The 24,132-nt window shown below is 50.1% G+C and overlaps 1 protein-coding gene across 3 annotated transcripts in view; it reads right to left on the bottom strand.

Annotated features, from left to right (window-relative positions):
* Positions 1-24,132, bottom strand: part of CACNA1E (calcium voltage-gated channel subunit alpha1 E) — a 305,317-nt gene that overhangs the window by 51,971 nt on the left and 229,214 nt on the right. For 2 of the 3 annotated variants that reach the window (XM_036833529.1, XM_036833538.1), the window contains exons 17-25: positions 22,724-22,791; positions 21,145-21,242; positions 16,990-17,046; positions 15,161-15,814; positions 14,485-14,798; positions 12,291-12,450; positions 10,994-11,123; positions 10,232-10,291; positions 9,352-9,458 (exon numbers count right to left, since the gene is read on the bottom strand). In XM_036833529.1, coding sequence (XP_036689424.1) covers positions 9,352-9,458; positions 10,232-10,291; positions 10,994-11,123; positions 12,291-12,450; positions 14,485-14,798; positions 15,161-15,814; positions 16,990-17,046; positions 21,145-21,242; positions 22,724-22,791 — 1,648 coding nt within the window. The remainder of the gene's footprint in view (positions 1-9,351; positions 9,459-10,231; positions 10,292-10,993; positions 11,124-12,290; positions 12,451-14,484; positions 14,799-15,160; positions 15,815-16,989; positions 17,047-21,144; positions 21,243-22,723; positions 22,792-24,132) is intronic. The other variant, XM_036833546.1, reaches the window with a different exon arrangement.

Below are 24,132 nucleotides of genomic sequence, written 5' to 3'. Positions count from 1 at the left end.
CAAAAATAAACTCAAAATGGATTAAAGATCTAAATGTAAGGCCAAACACTATCAAACTCTTAGAGGAAAACATAGGCAGAACACTCTATGACATAAATCACAGCAAGATCCTTTTTGACCCATCTCCTAGAAAAATGGAAATAAAAACAAAAATAAATAAATGGGACCTAATGAAACTTAAAAGCTTTTGCACAGCAAAGGAAACCATAAACAAGACGAAAAGACAACCTTCAGAATAGGAGAAAATATTTGCAAATGAAGCAACTGACAAAGAAGTAATCTCCAAAATATACAAGCAGCTCATGCAGCTCAATATCAAAAAAACAAATAACCCAATCCAAAAATGGGCAGAAGACCTAAATAGACATTTCTCCAAAGAAGATATACAGATTGCCAACAAACACATGAAAGGATGCTGAACATCACTAATCATTAGAGAAATGTGAATCAAAACTACAATGAGGTATCACCTCACACCAGTCAGAATGGCCATCATCAAAAAATCTACAAACAATAAATGCTGGAGAGGGTGTGGAGAAAAGGGAACCCTCTTGCACTGTTGGTGGGAATGTAAATTGATACAGCCACTATGGAGAACAGTATGGAGGTTCCTTAAAAAACTAAAAATAGAAGTACCATATGACCCAGCAAGCCCACTACTGGGCATATACCCTGAGAAAACCATAATTCAAGAAGAGTTATGTACCACAATGTTCATTGCAGCTCTATATACAATAGCCAGGACATGGAAGCAACCTAAGTGTCCATCGACAGATGAATGGATAAAGATGATGTGGCACATATATACAATGGAATATTATTCAGCCATAAAGAGAAATGAAATTGAGTTATTTGTGTGAGGTGGATGGACCTAGAGACTGTCATACAGAGTGAAGTAAGTCAGAAAGAGAAAAACAAATACCATATGCTAACACATATATATGGAATCTAAAAAAAAAAAAAAAAAAGGTTCTGAAGAACCTAGGGGCAGGACAGGAATAAAAACGCAGACATAGAGAATGGAGTTGAGGACACGGGGAGGGGGAAGGGTAAGCTGGGATGAAGTGAGAGAGTAGCACTGACATATATACACTACCAAATGTAAAATAGATAGCTAGTGGGAAGCAGCCACATAGCACAGGGAGATCAGCTCGGTGCTTTGTGACCGCCTAGAGGGGTGGGATAGGGAGGGTGGGAGGGAGACACAGGAGGGAAGAGATAAGGGGATATATGTATACGTACAGCTGATTCACTTTGTCATAAAGCAGAAACTAACACACCATTGTAAAGAAAGTATACTCCAATAAAGACATTAAAAAAATAAATTAATTAAAAAGAATTGACTCTAATGTTAAAATTTGAGGATAATTTCACATGCGAGTATGTACTGGCCCTACTTTAATTGGGGCTCAATTGGACTACCCATTTCCCCATTTATTTCCTACTTATTTGTTAAGTTCCTGGCTGCTCTCCAAAAAAAAAAAAATTGCCACATTTCTCTTATGTCTCATCAGTAAAAGATGAGAATCTTCCAGCTCAATTGTCAAGCTGCCCTCCAGATCTCTCACGTGTAATCACTCATCATTCCTTGTAATCTTGCTTTTCATCTTCTATGTCCCCCCTTTCTCAAAGGACGCACTCTCAAATTGATTTCTGCTAGGAACTGACTCTCCTTCCATGGTGGGAGGCGCGTGCTGGGGGACAGAGCCAGAACATCAGTTTCTGAACAGTCCTTCCCTCTTTTAAGTGGAATGGTCTTCTTCTTCCCTTCCCCATGAGCCCAGGAGGGAACAGCACAGGGATTTTAAGGAATCTCTTGCATTAGAGGAATGGACAGGCTTGCTGGAATGTAAAGGGGGTGGCGGGGTTATGCTGTGAGGAGCCTTGAACCTTGCTAAAGTGTCTGGACTATTATTTAGTAGTCAATAATAACTATCACTCATTATGTACTTACTAAGTGTTTGGCACTACACTGGACACAATATATTTTACCTTAGTTAATTCTCATAAGACCAAAATAGAGTTATTTTTAATTTTTACTTACAGATGATCAAGTAGAAATTCAGAGAGTTAAGGTAGCTAATAATTAACAGTGCTAAGTTTACCTGACTCTGAAACATAGGCTCTTATTTACGACGTTACAATGCCTTTCCACGTGGGAACAAATGGAGGGTTTTAACCAAAGAAGGAAATGGCAAAAGAAACCAGCAGCTCCTGAATTCAAATACTGAGCCATCTATCCTAGTCTTCTTCATCAGTCTAGGGCCTGTGAGGGTTCATGGGAAGAAAAAGATACAGATGGAACAGCAAGATTGACAAGGTCAGGGATGTCTTCTCCATTTGGTCCATAAGTCTTGTCTGTTTCCAGGCAGAGACAGAGGATCTGTGGGATTAGGAGAAATCCATACCAGGCCACTACTTTGAGTTTACAGAGGTTAATGACTTGGAACTAAGTAGAACATCAGAGGTGGAAGGGGGCTTAATGTAATGGAGAAAGCCCTGAACTTGAAATCAAAATGATCTGTTGTTTAAGAACTGGCTTTGCTACTTACTAGTCAAATGAGTCAAACTAGTCAAACCTCAGGTGATCCATTTCTCAACTGTGAAATAAGACTGTAGAGTGACAAATGAAATAAAGAGTGTGAAAACACTTTATAAATTCTGAAGCCCCATGGAAGTGAGGAGGAAGTTTCCCCCTTTGCATTGGCCCTGCTTGTCTCTGGAAACAGAACTCTCTAGGCAAGGCTAGTTCATCTGCATGAAGAATCTAAATCCAGCACTTTGACATTGTCACTGCTTGGCTGCTGCCATTTGGGGATTATTTTTCTTCCTGACCCATACCTCAGCATCTCTCGGGATCACCCAGGAGCCATAAATCCTTCGGGACTCTGCCATCTTTCTTTGTTCTGTGACCAGAGCACTAGCTCTATGCTAAGCGGTTAGTGCGTAATCCTTTTCTTCTTGCATATGGACTTCAACGAACTCCCTGTAACACACTCACCATTGCCTTTGCAAAGTTTCTCCTTTGCAAAACTCGAGCACTATACTCTTACTGGAAGATATTTTTGTCCAAGCACTGGGAAGCAGCAAGAGATAGCAAAGCATCTATCGCCTAGCAGTTTTGTTGTTCATTCTGGTGAACAGTGACCTGATTTGTCTTGCTTCTTAGTCTTCCTAATCTAAACATACCCCAAGACCCCTCATCTGCTGATCTTTCTAAGAAGACCTTCATGCCAGCTGAAGTCCAGCCCATACACTCCCCCGGCTGGAGACTAACTCATAATGCTAGCCTGTGCCTCTGTGAGTGTGGATTAAGCAGACGGCTGGCAGGTCACATGATCTGAGCAGATACTTCCCAAGTCTCATCATGAAATCTTCTGACCCAAATTACTCTAAAACCTACTTTTAAATCTGGAGGGCACTGTGATGAGTTTCTACTAATTCTGCAGAACTGGGCTCTTCCCACAGCTGTGAAGCCTCACCTTTCTGTGCCGGGTGCTTTTGCATCTGAGTCTGGTTAGCCAAATTGTCGGTTATCATGTGGACTGGACCATTTCATTTTGCTTGGTTCTGTGGCCACAGGCGGAGATCCTATTTACAACCAACCATCTCCCCAGTTTGTGCTTATTAATAAAGAGAAATATTAAGATGTTCACACTCATTGTCTCCACATGATAAAGGTCCCCAAGCGCACATTCTACAGAGGGTTCTCCAGCAGCACCAAGGGCATTTGTAACAGAATGCATTTTCCAGTGTTCATCAAAAAACATGCATGCTGGGGCTTAAAGACAAGAACAGGTAGACTGGGAACTTCTGTCTTTCTTTCAGACACTTCCTTCCTATGGCTGCCACTATGACCCTCCTTTTTCCCTCCCAAACCCTGTTTGCAAGGCAGCTAGGGTGTAAAATACAGCAGCGGGAATCCCAAGAGTCCATGGACATTAATCATCTTCAGTGTCCCTGCTGGGGTCCAAAGTCAGATAAAGTCACTCTTGAGGTGACTCTTAAGGCTGGAGTCTCAAGCAACGACATCCTTCTATCTGCTCACAGCTGGAAATTTCCAATTCCAGCTCAGCTGGCATCCTAAATCCAGAGTTAATGGGCTACCTGACGGCTAAATTTAATTTTAATCCTTCATTCTCTTCCACAGAGCAGTGGAACTGGATGAACTGTTTGGCTCAGTGGTAAATGGGTCTTCTTTGCATGAAGCAGGACTCTGTCCACCCTTTTTCCCCCTACAAGATTAATGAGTAGTCATAGCTTCCTGCGGGAGACACCCCTCTGACTTTTAAAAGAATGGGGGCTGTCAAGAAAGAAGCCCCAAAGGCAAAACTTGAGGTTTGAGGGGACTGCCTCAGACACAGGCAGACAGCAAAGGACAGGAGAAAGGGTCAGGCAGGTGTAAGGTGAAATGTCAGCTCTATTATTACCAAGCTCCGCTGAGTGTGAGCACGTACCAGCATTTCAGTTCTAAGTAGTGACTCCTTTCTCACGTATGCACACTCCCACCTTCACAAACACAAAGCCTCAAATGCAAAACCAGAACCAGAGTACCATTTCCAAGTCTAAAATTGTCTGCGCTTGTGTATTTCGTTGAATGAATTCAGAACCAGCTCTGCTGCTGTGGCTGGTTCTGAATGCGTTCAAAAGACCTTATCCACCTTAGAGACTAGGGCAGACTGTCAAGTGTCAGGAAAGTGACATACTTCAATGAAAAGAATGTACTAAAAGCTAACGTGGGAATTCCGGTTCCTTCTGGCATCAAGAGGCGATTGACTCATGTTTTTCTTTTCTGGCTAAGGACTGAATAATGAAAGGCCAAGTGCGGCTGTGATCCAGATCCCCTGCGTGCCAGGGAGTCCTGACCTTACCTCGTGCCCCGCTATGATGGAAAATGGTAACGGGAAGCTTTGGCGTCAGCTGCCTGAGAGCCTGCATGACTCTGACTGATGTACACACCCATGCTGGGGAGGATGTGGGAGCTGAATTGCTAGTTATTTTTCTTTTAAACTGTTTGTGTTGAGAAGCCATCATAAGCTGCGAATTTACTATTTAGAATCTAACCCAGGACAGCTCACCTGGTGACTTGACATGAGCTGGTCAAGTAACATGTTGTAGAGCAATGGGAATGAAGAGGAGGGAGGGGCCTGGGCTGGAGTGCAGGATCACACCCTTCTCGTCCTCCCCTGCGGTCCCTACTGAGATGCTGGCCCGGCCCCGCCCACCTGCCTGTCAGAAGCCCTTCACTAAACATGGAAGACAGGCAGCCTGAGGGGAAGACAGCATCGCCATCACTGGGCAGGATCCCATAAGGTTCATGTACTCAACCTGCACAGTGGACACATGACCCCCCTACAAGGCAGCCGACTCTGGGGGGGGGGGTGCCCCAAAGTGAGGGGGTGTGTCCAATGTGCAGATACTCAGAAATGCCAAGGCTGGAACCATCTCTGCTTTCCCACCCAGCAGACCGGGAAGCAGAAGTGATGGCAACAGGGTGTGAGAAAAGTGGGAAAAGCAGTTTCTGGTCTTTCAGTGGACAATAATTATCAAACAGAAGAATCCCTCTTTTTCAAATAGAAAAAGATAAAAGAGAAAGGTTTCACAGGCCCAGTCACTCATCAGACTTTTCTTGAAACCACAGAGAGGAAAAGGCACAGTCAGGATATTTATAGTTGGTAAACACTCCGTGTCCCCACGTGGCCCAGAAAGCGGGGTGTTGTGAGGGCAGTGGGATGAGGGAGAGCTGTAGCCAACCTCTGCCAAAACTCTGCCCCCCTCTACACAGGTATCGGGCTTACGGAGGGAGACCTGAGTGTCCTTATAAATGCTTTATAATGTAAAAGTGGACTCGGAAGAACAGGAAGGGTGCAATACAGGTATCTTTCCATTTATTTTCTTATCCCTTGCTATGCCCACACTCAGAAAATAAACCCCCTTCCCCTCCTCCTCAAAAGTCAATAAAGTGCCCACATGGAATCTGTCGAGTTTACATTATAAAGAATCCCTTCACTTCACATGTGCAGCTATAAAGAAGAGAGATCCCTTTTCAGCCAATACATAAACAACATACATGCTCCTAGAAAATATACATGATGGCAGGTGCAGACCGCTTCAGTAGAAGGGCTCAGCTTTCTCTGAGAACTCAGCTAGAGGCCATTTTCTCCCCTTGGTTGGGGTGTTGCTCCTGGGACTTGGGCTGGGTTTTGAGAAGGCTCTGGCTGCCAGTGGTGGAAGAGATACCAAGTCACTTCTGATTTCTGAGGAGCCACGGAAAGGTATTACCATGACAATCACCATCAGTTCTGCTCAAATTGAGCAATAACCTTTGCAGAAGCCTCAGTAAAACAAGGTTCAATTTCAAGGAGAGAGAGAGAGAGAGATAGGGCAGGAGTAAGGTTATGTGAATGGTGGACATTCTTAGGGGCAAAAATATGGGATATGACAATGAAAGTTGTATCCACAGGGAGGGAGGTCCTTGACAAGCCTACAGAAAAACTCACACGTGGTTCTCTTGGCCTGAGCCCCTGACCACAGCCCCGCAGTGGGACATAGGCCTTATTCCGATGTCAACTCGTTTCAGGCCAGGCCCTTGCTTTGTTGGCAGGGGAAACCCTGGCTAACCCTACCAAAGTGACGGGAGAGCTGAATTCTCTGTGCCCTTAATGAGGAAAGGGAGAGAACAGAGTTAGAAAGCATGAGCATAGGCGCAAGAGAAGGCATTACCTGGACCTCAGCAAACATGACGAAGGCCAGAGGAGGGGGGTGTGGGCCTGTCCCATAAGCAGGAGAAAGGGTAGAGGAAATGTGCATGGCAAGCTTAGAAGGATGCTAACAAAAGAGAGAGTGTGGTTGGAGAACGATGAGCAAGTACCATTTACATTTTGGAGAGAAATGAATAAAAAGTTCAAGAAGTGAAATCACTAAAAGCAAGCAATGGATCAGAACACTCAATCCATCACAATACGCGTGGACCCCAGAACCAGGGGATTCCTGGGGTACCCTGCACTGTACCTGGTCTGAGGACCAACAGAGAGGCTTCGGCTCCGGGGCTGTTAAGGCTTCCCCCGCCACAAACACCAAAGCTACCACTGCCATGTTTCAAAGGGCACAAAGAAAGAACAAGACAGATGACAACCCTCCAGCCCGTCGTCACTGCTCTGGATCTGAGGAGACACAGCTGGACTGTGGACATGGGGCAGGCATTCCTTTAACACACACCTCCTTCCCACTGGCACCAACACAGGCCAGGTGGGTGTGTGCACAACAACCAGGTCTTGGAAACCAGCCTGTGTTCAACTTTTTGTGTACATTATGTCTCAACACACATTTTGCTCCATATTCGGACTTCATGACGTGATGGAGAATGGAAGCATAAGGAAGGGAATTCATGTTTACTGATCGCTCACACTGGGTAAGGCTCCGGGCTAAGCCGTTGACACACATGATTTTGTCTCCATGTCAGAGATGAGGAACGGAGGTTAAGAGGGTTAATACTTTGCTATGTTGCTCTAGGCCATGAAACTGGGAAGTGGAGGAGCTGGGCCTTCCTGACTCCACAGCCCACCCCCTTCCTCCCACTCTGCCCTGTGACCCCAATGAACTCCGTTCTTCCTCAAGATGAGGTGGCTCCTTTCCTATATGCTCCCCTCTCCTTGTCCTTTATTTCTTCAAAGAGAGACAACGTATTTTACTGAGATCAAAGTAAGGGAGAAGAACAATATGGTGAACAATGTACACAAATGAGCCGGTAAAATGAGAAGGGAATGTGACTTTAAAAACTCAGGGGTAAGATTTATCTCTAACATAAAAAGGTGGACCTCCTTAGGACAAAGGCAGACTTTGGTGCTTCTTTCCATGAAGGAGGAGGAAGAGGAGCTGGGAGTCCCCTTGTTAGAGGCAGAGTTGCCTTTATTTTTATCTTGCTATGAGAGTCCATATGCTTGGAAAAATGTCATACTTTTGTGAAATCTCCTTGGGAACAGTTCAGAAACGTCTGATAGGAGGTTTCCTTGTGAGGGGCACAGGTGACTCCACGTGACTCTAATGGGGTAAATACACTGGTGCACATAAGGAAAAAGGACACTGGAATTGTCCTGACTGCCAGCTCAGGGTCACAAGTCACATTCAGCCTGGTTCTCCTTTGGAGGGTCCCCCATGGCTGGGGCAGCAATGGACACAGTCTACTTCCAGGTTCTGGGAGGTCTCAAATTCTTAGCACAGCTGGGGACCTTTCATCTCTCCTCCCACGCTTGGCCACCTGAGGAACATTCCTTCTTAACTCTTACCCCATTTCTTTCTCTGCCAGATGGATAGGGACGGAAGCTGACAGTGTCTGGGGAGAAGGTGGGACAGATGATCCCTACTTGACCAGTTGGATCTGGGAAGGTCAAGCCTATGGAGGTGTTTTGCTCCTTCCCTTTTGTAGCTGTCATCAATGACAGAAGCTCCCAAATGCTTTCCTTGTGCCCCATCACACAGTGTAGCTCGTCTTGCCTAGAAGACTTGGCTTTCTCTTGTACTCAGAAGGCTGGAGGGCATTCTACTGTGCCATCCGGCAAAGGGTAAAGCTGCTCCGACAGTGGAACAAGGTACAGACAGAGCCCAGAAGGCTGTCATTCATCTTCTGGGGCCCTCTACCCACTAGCTTAGGGAAAATGCTCTGACAATATGTCTACTTCCTAGCTACACCCTGGAGGGCTAGGAAAGCCCTTCCCTGGATCAGTGTTCGGAAAAAAAAAAAAAAAATCCCCTAATGTAATGAACATGGTTAGTCGCCTGAATAGTTTTAAGACTGTTTTCCTAAGTGTGTTACCAAGGAAGGTTGGGAAAGTCTTTCCTTCTGGAGTTCATCACATTAACCTGCTTCTTATGTCCTTGGAATAGCTCCGGGGTACTTCCGCTCATGAGCAGAGAATCTCCCCATACCCAGGATTCTGTGATTCCCCAACTCTGCTCTACCCGCTGCATTTTTCTTTCAAGCTGATCCTTTGTTTGACAGAATCAAGAAATGAAAGGGTACCTCGGCTGTCCCTGGGTCCCGCGCTGAGCCCGTGGGGGCACACAGGTGAGTGCCTGCCCAGGCTCACTCATCTTGAAGGGAGGAATGCCAAGGCCTTTGACTTCTCCCTAGAGACTCGCTCTGCTCCTGCTTCACCAGTCCCACGACTCAGGGCGTGTGAGCTGAGGCTGTAAGGCTCTCAGGAGCTCTGTCGAGGGGCAACTGGGAAGCAGATTCCCAGGGCAGCGTTCATTGGCACCACTGAGTGAACTGGCCCTGGAGAAGCCCTCAAATCAGCCGTCTCAGGAAGGAGGGAGGGAAGGGAATTGAACAAGAAAAAAAGAGTTACTTACGCCAGAGCAAAGGCCACCAATGCACCAACCACTACCACAAAGTCGAGGATGTTCCACAGGTCTCGGAAGTAGGACCCGTCCTGCAGGATCAAGCCCTGGTCTATCATCTGCAGGAGGAGGATGTGAACAGCCACCGATGAGCCCCAGGAGGTGCCGGTCATACGTGCCCTGAGCTCTGGGCTCCCCATGGCAATGCCCCCGCTGCCACTGCCTCTAGAAAGCAACCCCGCACGGGGACCCAAGGAGCAGGAGGACAGGTCCCACAGGCTCCCTCCACCTAACTGTGAGGCCCAAGGCCCTTCTCACAGCCACCAGGGTTCACTTAGACTCCTTGGCTCCGCGAAAGCCTCCACATCCCTCCTTACATTAGTGGCTCAGAGCCCCAGGCATTGCCACATATGTGCAGATGAGAAAAATCTCAGATGGGTGAGACTGGGAATAAGACGGTAACGTGGGGTGTTATGGTGGCAGGGAAGAGAGTGGAGGGCAGTGAGTACGGTTGGGACTAAATGAGGCCAGGAAGACATCCCTACCTAACCCTCTGCCTTGGCAGGTACCCAGGCTCAAACCAGGAAGAGTGTTGGGGAGGTGAGAACAGTCCCCATGCCTGGAGCACCTCTACTGCCTGCCTGAGAGGGGGCCTGCCTTCTCCCCGGGCCACGCCCACAGGTCTGCACCAGTCTAAACAGATCCCCGCAGTCACGTCCTGCCACGACAAACCTCCCTGGGATCTGAGGCTGGAGGAGGGGTCAGCAGAGGTGCCGCTGAGATTCTGTCATTGATCAGGAGGTGACAGCCCTGGGGAAGGGCACCAGACTAGACAGGCAGACAGGTGGCCCATCCAAGCCCCAGAGCCCAGGTTTGCTCTAGAGGCTCTTACCTTTATAACCATCTCAAAGGTGAAGACGCCAGTGAAAACATAGTCAAAATACCTCAGCACCTGTAAGACACAGAAGGTAGAGACCACCAGGCTACACACACCCCTCAAACACGGGCTCTCCTGCATGCCCACCCCAAGCCCCGCTCATTTCTACCCTGGAACAGAAGCTCGGAGTTGTAACTGCTAATCAGACGCAGGGAAGAGAGGAGCCGTGGATACCGCTGGGGCCCCATGACCCGCTGGCCAGTCCTTGGCCCTTCCCTCCCCTGTGGTCAGAACTTAATGTCTTGGGTCCGAATTGCCCCACAGATCTCTCCCTCCCTGGGATCCTTGTCCGTTCCAATCCTCCCCACCCCCTTGACCCCTCCTGACATCCACCCTGGCCCTCCAGGAGGTGCCTCAGCTCCCTGGGAGGAGCTGCAGTGCCCCGACTTCACCCACATCACCCATGCCCCTAGGTCAGACCCCACATCCAACCCATGGGTGACTGCAGACCACCTTCCAAAGCGCTGGCTGGCTCTGGTGTAAGGCCCGCCGCTGAGCATAAAGGTAAGCAGTGTGGTTAGGGTTAGGGCTGGGGGTGCGGGCTGGCCTTGAAGTGGTTCACACTTTGCCCTGAGGAATAGGACCAGGCAATCTCTCAAGCCTTTCTCGTTCTCCAGGAACCTTCCTTAGCTCATCTCTAATGTTGGGATGGCAGGGGCTGGGATGAGGTGGTACCAGGGCACGACGGGGGCTGGCAATCGGCCCCTGTGCACCCACTTTGTTGCGCTCCGAGTTGGTCAGGACGGGGTCCTCGGCCGCCAGGGCGATGCTGCTGGCTGCGATCACCAGGAGGATGCACATCTCAAAGTAGCGCAGGTTCACGACGTAGTGGCAGGCCCTGCGGATCCTGTGGGGCGGCGGATGAGCCCGCTGAGCCGGCCCCGCTTCCCTCCCATTCCCATCTTTCCTCCCCACGCCCATGCACATCAGCCTCTTCCAGACAGCCAGGCCCTGGCCAGAGGAAGCCAGGGGGAGAGCAATTTAATTTCTCAGGCACCACCCTTGACTTAAAGTCCCGGTGGGGGAAGGTAATCAGATTGGTTAGAGGCTGCGGTATGCAAGCCAAGATACACTATCTGCAAGCACATCTGAGCTGTGGGGAGCAGCAGCCAGCACCAGATGACACACGCTCGGGTGGCTACAAGGTACCTTCCACTGTGTCTCAATGTCTACTCCCCAGCTGTACAGAAACTGGGGCACAGCAAGGAAATCCTAAGAACCAATAAATGTAAAAACAGACCTTGATCCTAAGATTCCTGATGAAAGCAGCAACGGGCTTCCCTGAGCCTCAGGTATTCCGATTAAAGTGACTATTCTACAGACAGCATCCTGGCCTCGGTTGGCCTGACATCTCTTAGCCCCGGTTCCTTCCTTCCCAGGGCCATGCCTGAATACTGCCCACATGGTCACTGAAAGCCTTCTCACCTTCCTAGACTCAGAAGCTGGTCTACGTGTACATCTTGCTCATTTCCAAAGTGGAAGGCAGCTTCTCTTTCAAAATTCCATCTTTCCTAAATCTAACCTTCCAGATTTTTCCTCGCCAACCCCATCTCATGCCCTGCCTCTGCTCTGCGGGACACACCCACTTCAAAATTCACATGTAGGGCAGCCGACGGATGATCTAATTATACTAGGCTCCCTATTCTCAGCTCTGTCCACCTCTGGAATATTTGGCGACACATCCCAAGTAGATTTCCTTCCTTCTCACCACCCCCCCAACAACCTGCTAACCAAAGAGTAGGTGAAGGGTCCTTTCCTCATGACATTTCTCATTCTGTACCGTCTTAAATTACTCTTTAGACTATGGGCACAGAGTTCCGAGGCTGTTCATTAATTCCATGACTCACCTCAACTAGTGAGCACCCTGGAGTCTTCAGATGTCTGGCCACATTCCACCAGGAAGGCTCAGGAGGAAGACTGGACCCCCATCCCTCCTTCTCATCACCCCGCCCTGGCTCAAACCTTGGCTGTTTACTCCAGCACCAAAGGGAGGTGGCAACGGAGGGTGTCTTACGGGTTGGTGGTGCTGAAGATGAACATTGAGCTGTGGGGCACCATGGCTTTGCCCGTCTCACGCTTCTCCTTCTTCTGCTGCTGCTTCTCCACCTCCTCCTCATCCTCTTTGATCTCTGCCTCTTTCAAGGGACTGGCTTCTCCATCAGTCTTGCTGCTGACTGCAAGAGGAACGTGTTGAAATCTTCAGAAACCTTGCTACGTGCAGAACGGTGCCCTTCATTTTCCACTGGGGATGGGATGGAGGGGATGGGAGAGGGAGCTAGGGATGCGCCTGGCAAGGTGCCTGAAAACATCGGGGTGTTTGCTAGATTATACTGAGTTAAGCCCTGCTCTCTTCCTAGCCTTACCCCTGCCCTGATTTCAGGTGGTATAGCCTTTTTTTTTTTTTGCCATATAAATGATAATCATGTTTCCCTGGGTAAAACAGAATGGCTGTTTCTGTTGTAAAGTTTACAAAGTTTATTTATATCTAAAATCTGGACTCTTTGTATATATTCACTTATGGCACTTTTCACATCAGTACACCCTGGACGGCATATATTATTATTCCTCTTCTACAGATGGAAAAACTGAAGTTCAGGGAATTCAAGGACCTAGCCTAAGGTCATACAGCTGGTATGGGTTCCCAGTTCAAAATTCTATCTCCTTTCAAAGAAATCACATTGCAATGGAAGATTTTAAGAAGACATTACTCTGTTCGTGGCTGCCTTTCTGGCTGTGCTTTTTCCCGTCATGATTAATGTAGAAACAAGAATGCAGTATTCACGTGAAGATGGGTCCATGACTTTATCCCAGGATTGAGAGGATGAAGAAGCAGAGACAGAGTGGGGCGCTGGACCACTACTCTCTGTTTCCTTACGCAAGTCCCAGCGCGGGGTGAGCAGCAGAGAGGATGAGGCTATCCGAGTGGGGCAAAGGAACCTCTCCCACATTCCCATTCAGTGAATGCTTCTGCCCTGGAACCTTGTGTAAGCAGCAAACCTCTGAGGTCCTGACCCCTTCCAGGTCCTTCCAAAAGGTAAGTCATCCAAAGTGTCCAAAAACCCTCTGATGACACGCTCTTACCTACGACCAAGGACAGGGACTAGCCCCAGAAAGAGAACAGAGGGGGGGGTCAGACTTTCTTAATGTTGTGTCTCATAAAGGAGGGCCCCCAAAACTTCATTATTAGAACATAAAATTAAATAAGACAGCAAAAAAGGTCGTGAGTCTGAGATCCTGAGACATGCCCACCCAAGTCAACCCCAGGGGCACCGGATATGCGAGATTTCACTTTTTAAAGTAGTACTGGCAGTTTGAAGAATACTTTGAGACATTTTCTTCACTTTGAGAGGGTGAAGAAGTGGGAGAGAGAAAAACAGGGAGAGAGGACTGTTCTGTGAAAAGAGAAGAATATGGGGAAAGAAAGAGAGGGAAAAAAAGCAAGAGTGGAATCCTGTGGTCACGATTCAGTGACGATGAGGTGGATTGTGGGATTAATGCAGAGATGGGCGGGGGGTCAGGGCAGGGATGGGTGTGGGTTAAGTGCTTTTTGGTTGTTTCCATTTAAGGTCTCACAGGTGAACATCCATTGCCTTCAGGAACTATGAGAGAAAGTGTGACTAAGAGCTCCTAGGAGAAAAAGAGTAGCTGAGAGTAATAGATTCGTAAAATGTTAGCACAGGGAAAAGATCTCAGAGGTCATCTGGTTCGATGCCCTCACTTCACAGACAATAAACTGAGGCCTCGAGAGACACAGGGTTTAGGAGCCTACACACAGAGCACAGCCAGTGCTGGCCCGAGCCCACCTGCCATCTTCTGTTCCAGCAACGGTCCCCAAACTGTCAAGTGGCAGAGCACCTGGGGGGGTCCCAGAGAATGCCATCAGACATTCATACAATAAATCAAATAGCTGAATATACAAATGGGTAAAAAATCACATGTGATCTCTCTGAAGACTCTAGGATGGTCACAGGGGCCAAAGGCCTAAGGACATTTTAAGGGCAAAACTTAAGATTGAGAAAATTCTAACTTATTTTTCTTGCAAACTGGGATAAAACTGCTGCTATTTTTTTTTACATGTTGAAGAGTGATTTCATCCCACTGGTGGGGTTTTCCACGCAGCTTTCCAGGGATGACTCCAGAGCCATGACTCCCCCAGCCCCGGGCACGATGGGCGATGGGGGTGAAGGGGACAGGAACTGCATTCTCACTGTGCACCACGGTCGAGTCCACCAAGGGGCCCACGTCGGGGATGGCGACGGTGACGCTGGTGCTCGCGGTGGCAGCCTTGTCCGTGTTGGCCGTGACGCAGGAGAGGTCGGGCTCACTCTGGCTGATGACCCGGCCCATGTCCAGCTGCACGTCCCCCAGCAGGGCTTGCTCACTGCTGCCCTCCGGCTCCTGCTCCGCCAGCGCTGCATCCTTCTCCGCTTCCAGCTCTGGTTGGGGCAGGACGAGGGGTGTGTCGGCCTCGTCGAGGGCTCCTGCCAGCCCGGAGCCTCTGGACACCATCAGACTGTTGGTCCTGTAAAGAGAGAGGGGGACACAGGTGGTGCTCAGACCGAGAAGCCGTTCCGAAACGGCTGATACGCCTGGCGAGAGGGAGAAGTGAGGGGAGCCAAAGCAGCCCTGCTGGAGAGCACGTGGCATCCGGTGCCTCCCACCCCACCCAGCCAGGCAGAGGAGCTAAGGTCCACGGGCGGTATCCACTGCCTTCACTCCTATCCATTCATCCACTACCCACTCCCAACAGGAGATGCCCTGGTTTTCAGAGGGGTAGATGCCATTGCTGTCATATTTACACATGCCTCGTAAAAGGTGCATTAGCGTCACCTCCAAATGCCAGCCGCGCTACATGCCTCCAGCATGCTCCTGTGTCTAATTTACCTCCTTAAGTCCTGGGATCGCTCTTCTTCCTGGATTGTGGGCTCCTTGCCCCCGTGGCTGTCCCTGGGCTCGAGGTCCCTCTCCCCGTCACCGGGCACAGCTTCATCCAGACTCCGCTCCTGGCTGGCAGACCTGCTCCTGGAAGCGGAGGAGGACTCCTTGCCCTCCGTCCTGACGCGGCGGTGCCGGCTGCGCCGCTGGCTCTGCCTGTGCCTGGCCCGGTCCTCGAAGGTCACCACGGTCTCCCCGCCCCCGGCCTCCTGCTGGGTCGGGTCACAGTTCCCGTGACAGGGCCTGGCCAGCCAGGGCGGCTCCCGTTTGCCCAGGGACAGGGGGCTCCTCTGGTTGTCCAGGGCACTCGACAGGTCCCCTCCGTCCCCCTTGAGGGACCCCCCGCGGCTGACGCGCTCTTCCTCACACTTGTCCAGACCCAGGCCCAGGGCCAGCCCCTCGATGGGCCTGGGTCTCCGGTAGAGGCTGGGGTGGGCATTGAGCGGGTTGAGGGGGCTCAGGGGGTTGAGGGGATTGAGGGGGTTCATGGGTGGGGCCTCCTCCTTGTTGAGGGCCTCCTGGCTGGACATCTGCATGTGCCTTCTCAGCTGGCTGGTGCGCTGCTCCCACACCGACATGTGGTGTCGGCGCCTTCGCTCCCTCCTGGCAAAGGGGAGAGGGCGAGGGCTTGGTCAGAACTGACGGCTAAGGGCCAGGGAGGGCGGCCACGGGGCAGAGGCCAGCCCTCGGTGGCCGTGGGATGGGGGGACACACAGTGCGGGGAGCAAATGGGAGAGCCCAGGACCTGCAGACAGGGTGCACAGAAAGATGCGAGGGGCCGAGGGCGTGGTTGGACCACTGCCCCCCGGTCCGTGGGGCTTCCCGCTCTAATCCCTGCTCCGCAGGAGCTGAGAGGGGTGGGGTCAGCCCAGGACTGAGTCCCGGTCCCCAGGACAGTAGTACGAAGGCTTACCGGATCTCCACTCCCCCAGCTCCCCTTTGCTTTCAGGGCATCAGCCTGTACCTGCTCTGTGCCCACCAATGGCCCTTAGTTCAAGGAGAGAGGCCTTTCTTCCTCCTCCTCTCCCTCTCCTTTCCCTTTCTGAGGACAGCCCGGGAGAGCCAGGGCTGAGAAATACAATGGGCAGGTACTATCCAAGGGTGACGGACGACAGTGGCGAGCAGACCCATGTTATAAAAGGTCTTGGCATCACTCTTGCAGTGATGCAGTGGGGTCTCTTCCACAACCACTAATAAAATCCATGGGACTCTATGTCCAGGGACCACCAGCAACTCATACTCAAAACAACCGTTGAACAGTCCAGCTCAGGGGCCTGGCTGAGCATTCACGTGGCAGCGGGAACACACAAACGTGACACAGAGAGTGGGCTCCCACAGGAGGGGAGGGGGTGGGGTGCACGCCTATGCCCGCACTCACACACACCTGCGGGCGCACGCCTAGAGCCCGTGCAGGGGATGCTCACATGTGCCCACACGCATCCTCACTGGGGCCCACACGTGCTGTCCACAAGTGCCTGCGTGAAAGGCACCCCACCGGCACTAACGACCCACGCCGACACGTGCCCACTCACAGGCCACACGGAAGAGCAAACTGCACACGGGGTCACATACCTGAGACGCACACTGAGATAGGCACATGGTGAGAGGTGCGGAGGGGCAGATCCACAAACCATGTGCACGGAACGCCCACGCACACACCATGGCACACACTGACACGTGCACGCCCGGTGCCACTCCGCCCACGGCAAGGACAAAGACACGGTGTCCCCGCACCCACACGTAACCACTCACAAACACGCAAACCGGTACACACATACAGGTGGCTGCTGCGTGGCTCCCACATCGACATGTGGTGTCGTCTCCTTCTGTCTCTTCTGGGGAAGAAAAATGGACAGGTTCAGTTCATCCTGACCTCTAGGACCCGCAAGCCCCACGGCCACCAGCCGATCTCCAGGGAGAGGTGCAGAATCCCCTACGTGTCTGCTGCCCTCTGGAGACTCCCAACCTTCAGCTCTCCGAGGGAGTGACCTTGGTTCCTGGCTGTGTGCAAACACACGGATCCAGTATTGAAGCAAACATGCAGGCACGCAAAGGGTCTATTGTTTCCCAGAGGTAACAGCTTCGGATACTCAGTCATCAAGCCCCACTGGCACTCACGCTTTCACCTAAATATCCTTCAGAGACCTATTTTGGAAACCCTGTAAACTTGGACGAAGAGTTGTATTTCCCCCTGATCATGTCTAGGATATTCACAAGGGTGTGACTCCCCAGCTCATCCCTCCAATCTCACACAACATGCAGGGAACAAATGCACTGCCATGCACACCATCGAGGCCACCAAGTAGCCCACGGCCGAAGGCGGGGCCACCACTCTGTGTGCTGCTGTCCACATACTTCAGGATGTAAGCAGTGTCCTCTGCATGTGTGCAATGCAGTGGCCCTGACCAGAGGCCTTGAATGTTCAGTCTATTCAGCTGGGTAAAGCACAGTATTAACCTTCCTGGCCTTGCACAGGGAAAAATCTCTTCTACAGACACACAAGTGTTGTGGCCTTTCAAACACAAGGAAGGTCAGAATGGTAGGGTAGAGGCATCACCCACAAAGGCAAACAGGAAAAATGAAGCTGTCAGTGCTCAGGTGGAGGATTACACGTCTGGGACACCTGTGGAATGAGCTTGCCCCAGTTCCTGGGCTGACAAACCCAGTCTGGCCCAGTGGGCCCTGCCTGGACCTGGGAGGTTGGCAAATGCTGCTCCTTCCTTGATGAAACTGACAGCCACCAATGGAGAACACGCAGGCAAACTAGCGCCGTTCAAACACCATGTCCACATCTGCAGAGAAGCGTGGTCCACGGCGGGCAAAGGGAGCAGAGGCAGCTGGTCTGAGCCTGAGGAGGCGCAATGCACATGAGCACCCATGGAATGGATGTGGCTATCACTGTGGAGACACCTGTGAGCTCCACAAATGAATGCACCCCTCAGCATCGACAGCTGCAATGCACGTGGAGCGGCCATGCCAAGAAGCATGGGCAGCACAGAGAAAGAGAAGCACACGCTCTAGACGGGCAGCATGCACTCCCACCAGGAAAAGCACCTTCCACTGGCTATTTGCAAATTCTCAAATATTCAAATGCCAGCCCTCCAGAAGCACATGTGTAAGAGTGTAATTACATGGAAGAATTCTCTCTCTCTCTTACATGCTCACATGTGTGCATACCCACATACGCACGCACGTGCACGCACACACACACACACACACACGCCAGGCAAAAGAGAGAACCAACCTCTAATTTCCACACAAATCAGATACACACTTCAAACTTCACTTCTCCAATCATACATCCAAAGATCCAGACTCACATCCCATCACAACCATTAATATGTCTTCATACCTAAAATCACAGAGAAGCATCTCTCCAACTCATGCATATATGACCTCACATACACCCTGCAAGGACCCTGTGGATCAGGAAGGGTGGTTGGTATTCTTCATTTCGAAGATGGGGAAACAGGGATTCTGAGATGCTAAGAGGTTCCCTCAGCGTGTGAGGGACCGAGCTATGACTAGCACTTGGGCCTTTTAATTTGTAACAATGTTCTTTCCGTGTTTCTCTATGGACACCACGTTCGCACTTAGTTATACCGTAGTCCGGAAGTCAGGGGTCTGGCCTGCAAGCCCAGGCAGCGCACACACACCCTGACAACGTTCCACCTGCAGCACCCACCTCGCAGCACAAGCACCGCACCCAAAGCCTGGATCTCTGCTCATCTTGGATAGTCACAGCACCTCTCCCACCTCACTGTGCCCGGATACGCACACAGCTCAATGCCTACTGCCATGTGCCTACCAGCATCTCATTCATTCTTTCATTCCATGAATAGTGATTTTCTACTCTGGGCCAAGCATCCTTCCCCCGCGTATCTCTAAACCCACTCCTCCTCCAGGCTTCCTCATCTCAGTAAATAGAACCACCCACTCCTAAGTGACAGCCAGCCCTACCCACCAGCATGTTTGGATACCTGTGTATATATATTTTTAGCCCAGACTCATGAGTGCAGGGAAAGTGGAGTAGAAACTGCTCAAGGCCCAGAGAATGCTCTAGGGAGGAAGGAGTTGTTTCACCTTTCTTCATCAATCTTTAAAAAACTTGCCGGGGCGGGGAGTTTTTTTTCTCATGCAGGGGAGGGAGGTCCCCACACGTAACTCTGGAATGTTCCTACCAGGCGAGGCCGAGGACATTCATAGGCTTTCACACGAGCTCTGGGCGGAGAAGGGCTCCTCCCTGATCAGCTTCAAGAAATAGATGACAGGGTCTGGGGCCAGGATAGAGGTCCAGCTGCCAGGGGTCTCAGACCCTCCCCAGTGATACCCCAGGACCCCTCACTCAGTCCTCAGGAGGGCCAAGAAGCCACAACAGGAATTCCGTGGTTCTGTGGTCACTTCTCAAGGCCCTTCTCCAAGGCCCTCCCCCAGCACCATACAGCGGTCAGCCCCCCCCAGCAGGGCCCACGGCCTGCCGGTTCCACCAGCAGCCACAGGGCCAGGCTGGATCCTCAAACAGAGTCTACACTCGCCACTCTAATTTATCACCTCCCATTCTCTCCCTAATCCGCTCCAACTGGATTCTGTTCCCACTGGGCCACTGAAACGGCTCTCGGGAAGGTCGCTAAGAGCGTTCATTTTGCCAAACCCAACGCTCCCTTTTCTGTTCTCATCTTACGTGATCTTTCAATGGTCCTGAGCTCCGCCGTCCACTCCCTCCATCTGGAAGCGTGTTCTTCTCCACGTCTCCAGGACACCACGCTCCCTTGTTCTCTCTCCCACCTCCGGGCTGCTCCCCGTCAGTCTCCTCGCGGGTTTTCCTCGAGGCACGGAGTGCTCTGGCCTCTGTCCTCAGCTCCTCGTTTCTCCAGCCCACCTCTCCCTGGGTCAGCTCGCCCGGGCTGACAGCTAAAATGCCATCCAAATGCAAATGCTCCCCCAAATCCTTATTTCTAACCCCGACTTCTAAACTCCAGACTCACAGGCCAACAGCCCGTTCAACATCTTCACTTGCATGTCTTATAAGCATCTCAAATTTAACGTGGCCAAAATGAACCTTGGATTTCCACTGTTCTCCAGGCTAGCAGTAAATACCATCATCATCTACCCAGTTGCTTAGGTTCAAACCTAAAAACCTGGGAGATACGTTTGTTTCTTCTTTTTTTTTTTCATCCCCACCTCCATCACATTTATTCCATCAGCTCATCCTACCGGTTCTCCCTCCAAAATACAGACCGAGTGGGATGACTTCTCGTCTTCTCCATTGCTACCATGGTGTAAACCACCACCAACCCTCACCTACTTTACTCTAAGAGCCAACCTCTGTCTTCCCGGCTCCAGTCTGGGCCCCTACAGTCCATCTCCACAGAGCACAGTGACCTTTTAAAAGGGTAAATCCTAACCTATCCATCCTTCCCCTCTAGACCCTCCTATGGTTGTAATTAGAACAAAAGCTAAAGTCCTTCACCTGGGCCTTCAGGACCTCCCCGGCCGTGTCTCCTTCTCTTCCCCCTTGCTCCCTTCATACCAGCCACACTGGGCCTTGCTGGGGATGTTTCATCTTCGTAATGTCACACGACCATCTTCTACACATTTAGGTCTCTGCTTAAATATCATCTCTTCAGAGAACCCCTCCCAGATCGCCCGAAGGTACTCCACCCAATTCCTGTTCCTCTGCCTTAGTACCCTGTTTTATTTATTTTACAGCTATTCTCACTATCTAAAATTATTTCTGTGTATTCATCAGCTATTTTGCTCACTGAAATAAAAGCTCTGTGAAAAAAAAGAGACCCTGTCTTGCTCACTGCTGTATTCACAGGATGTTTCCTGGCATGGAGCAGGCGCCCTCCGAGAGTTCACAGCTTTGGAACCGAGCAACTGGCTGTCAGCACAGAAGCCCAGGGGTCTGTGAAGTGGGGACACCGACTCACTCGATGGAAGGCATGTTGGGCGCAGACATCGGGCTGACCTCCTTGGCCTTCTGCAGCGCGTGTTTCTGGTTGAAGGCCTCCTCTTCTTCCTGTTCATCCTAGACACAAAGCAGAGAGGACTTTGTCTGGGATCCTCATGAAGGACAGCAGCTCCCTTGGCTCTCCCCAGAAGGCGTTCTGGAGACCAGGCGAAGCGAGACAAGCAGGGGAAGAGGTGAAACAAGGCAGAATGAGGTCAGGTTGGCTCACAGACCTCAGGTGGCCAGCAGCCAGCCCCCTTGAGACAGCAGCCTCCTGGCCAGCAATTCTGGCCTCCACCCTGCCCCACCTCCTCAGGAGAGTCGTGCAGTTCTACCCCAACCCCAGTCCTCAGGGGAGCTGGCCAGGGCTGCGGAGGTCAGAGGCCAGAGCCGACCCTTCTCAGATGCTCTGCAGTGTCTGCAAGTGATGGAGGGGGACCTTCCAGGCAGAGCCCCCTGAAGTAAACGCCACACTTCCCATCACGCCCTCTTCCCTGCACAGCTAAGTGACCCCACCATGGGGCTCAGGCAGGGACCTCATCCCCTCACCCACATTCCTGCTCGTAAATGTCCCTCTACGTGATGACACCAAGGAAAGCCAGTTCAGGTAAAATGACTAGAGCTACTAAGAATACATACATCTTCACAGCCTGCTCTGGTTTTCACACACATCATTTTACTTGATCCTTGCAGTACTCCTGTGAGGTATGCAAGGCAGATATATCATTCCTTTTTTACAGATGAAAGAAGCAATGCTAATGGAGACCAGGGGTCAAGCACAAGCTAAAAGAGCCAGTAAGTGGTAGATGCATGACTCACAGCCAGCTTTTCAGATACTAGAGCTGGTATTTTCCCCTGCCTGCAGATAAGAAGACCCTCAAGGATGTAGGGAAGAGCAGTCACGGAAACATCACCAGGTTGCTATGGGCTCTGCCCCAAACCAAATTTGTATTATGTGGGGAGAAGTTTTCACTCAGCTCCCTAGACCATCCCACTGCAATCAGTATTGCCTCCACCCCTGAAGAAATGACTCAGAGGAAAGAAAGGAACAGTTCTTTGAGCAATGTAGCATCTAGCTTCATTGAAACTTCCCTCAAGATGACCATGGCCACTGGAATACCCCAGCAGACACAGTCTAGGAACAGAGATGATCCTGGCCCCTCTCACCCCCAAACCCAGAAGTGTGAAGGCACATGATTGAGGTCACACAGCCACAGGTCACAGGAGCAGAGGTGGGACTTAAATCCAGGACTTTGGTGTTTTCTTTATTTTCCAGGGCATAATTCTGCAAAGGATATCTTTGGGAGTTTGCAGTGACTAAGTGATTATCTTCTACATCCCATGAGAGATCCAGTCTGCTCCAAGGCTCAGCAAACTCAGTGAAAGTGAACCAGGCTCCTTTCATGGATGTGTGGCTCTCCAACTGTCCACAAGCTCCCAGAAGGGGCCTTCCTGGCAGGCTTGAGCCAGGCAACGCAGACTTCTGGAAGCAGCCCCAAAGCCCAGCAGGCACCCAATGGCACTAGAGAACCATCGGATCCCCGGAGAACAATGCTTACCTTGGTCAGCTCCTGGGCATTGGCCAGATTGTCCACAGCGATGGCCAAGAATACATTCAGCAGCGTGTCTGGGGTGATGAGTTAAGGATGGGCAAGTAAGAAAAGCAAACGGCTCCAGCAAGGCTGGGAGGGCATCTCCAGGCCTTTCCTGCCTGGGACACCAGCAGGAACAGAAACCACCCCAAAGACTCACTTACGCAGGGGCTGTCGGGGGAGGGAGAGAGATGTTATGCAACTCTGTTTGATGGAGAATATGTCTTCTCTCCTTCCACATGTCATCTCTTTGTACAGGACAAAGAAATACCTGAATCAAAGCTCCCAGAGGGCAAAGTGAGCTACTTTGTGACAAACTGGCCTTCCATTTCTGTGACTCACTGCCTAGCTTTCTTTTTATGGGTTTCTCATGTTTAGTTTATAGTCTGCTCTGGCCCCTACAAGTTTTCAGGGCAGAAAACTTAAAGGAATATCACTGTTCTGTGAGACTATGGAAAATGCAAAAATATAGCTGCATCACATGGCTGTCCCTTTTCACTCTAGCAATCCCAGTTCAAGGCAAGTCCCACCCCCCAAAACTTCTAATGATCATGTAGAAGTTTGCAGTTTATAATGTAACATTCAAGCAAATTATCTCATTTACTATTCATAACCATCAAAGGAGAGAGATATTGCTTCCTCCTTCCAGATGTGAAAACTAGAAGCTCAGAGAGATAAAGTGACTTTCCCAAGGCCACACAGCTGGTAAACAGAGTTGCTGGGATTAAAACCTAAATCTTTCTGGTCTAGAGCCCATGACCAGCCATGGATTTTGGAATTAAATGCACTTAGTTTCTAGTCTCCCTTCACAATTTAGTAATTGTTTGACTTTGATTAAGTTATTTCTTCTAAGTCTTATAAGGTAAGGATTAGATGAAATGGTGCCTGAAAAGCATTTAGTACAGGGTCTCATGAATAGCACAAGTACGATAAATGTTAGCTATGCTCAGTAGTATCAGCATTAATCACAATACTAATATTTTTGAGAACTTACTATGTGGAAGGCTCTGTTCTATATTAACATATAGAGTTGCCATATGATCCTGCAATCCCACTCCTGGGCATATATCTGGAGAAAACTAGAATTCGAAAAGATACATGCACCCCAATGTTCATTGCACACTATTTACAATAGCTAAGACATGGAAGCAACCTGAATGTCCATTGACACATGAATGGATAAAGAAGATATGGGATATATATACAGTGGAATACTACTCAGCCATAAAAAAGAATGAAATATTGCCATTTGCAGCAACATGGATAGACCTAGAGATTATCATACTAAGTGAAGTAAGCCAGACAGAGAAAGACAAATATCACATGATATCATTTACATGTGGAATCTAAAAACCATGATACAAATGAACTTATAT

This window comes from Balaenoptera musculus, chromosome 1, assembly GCF_009873245.2.
Source record: "Balaenoptera musculus isolate JJ_BM4_2016_0621 chromosome 1, mBalMus1.pri.v3, whole genome shotgun sequence".
Taxonomy (NCBI): Eukaryota; Metazoa; Chordata; class Mammalia; order Artiodactyla; family Balaenopteridae; genus Balaenoptera; species Balaenoptera musculus.
This window is presented reverse-complemented; position numbering and strand designations above follow the sequence as displayed.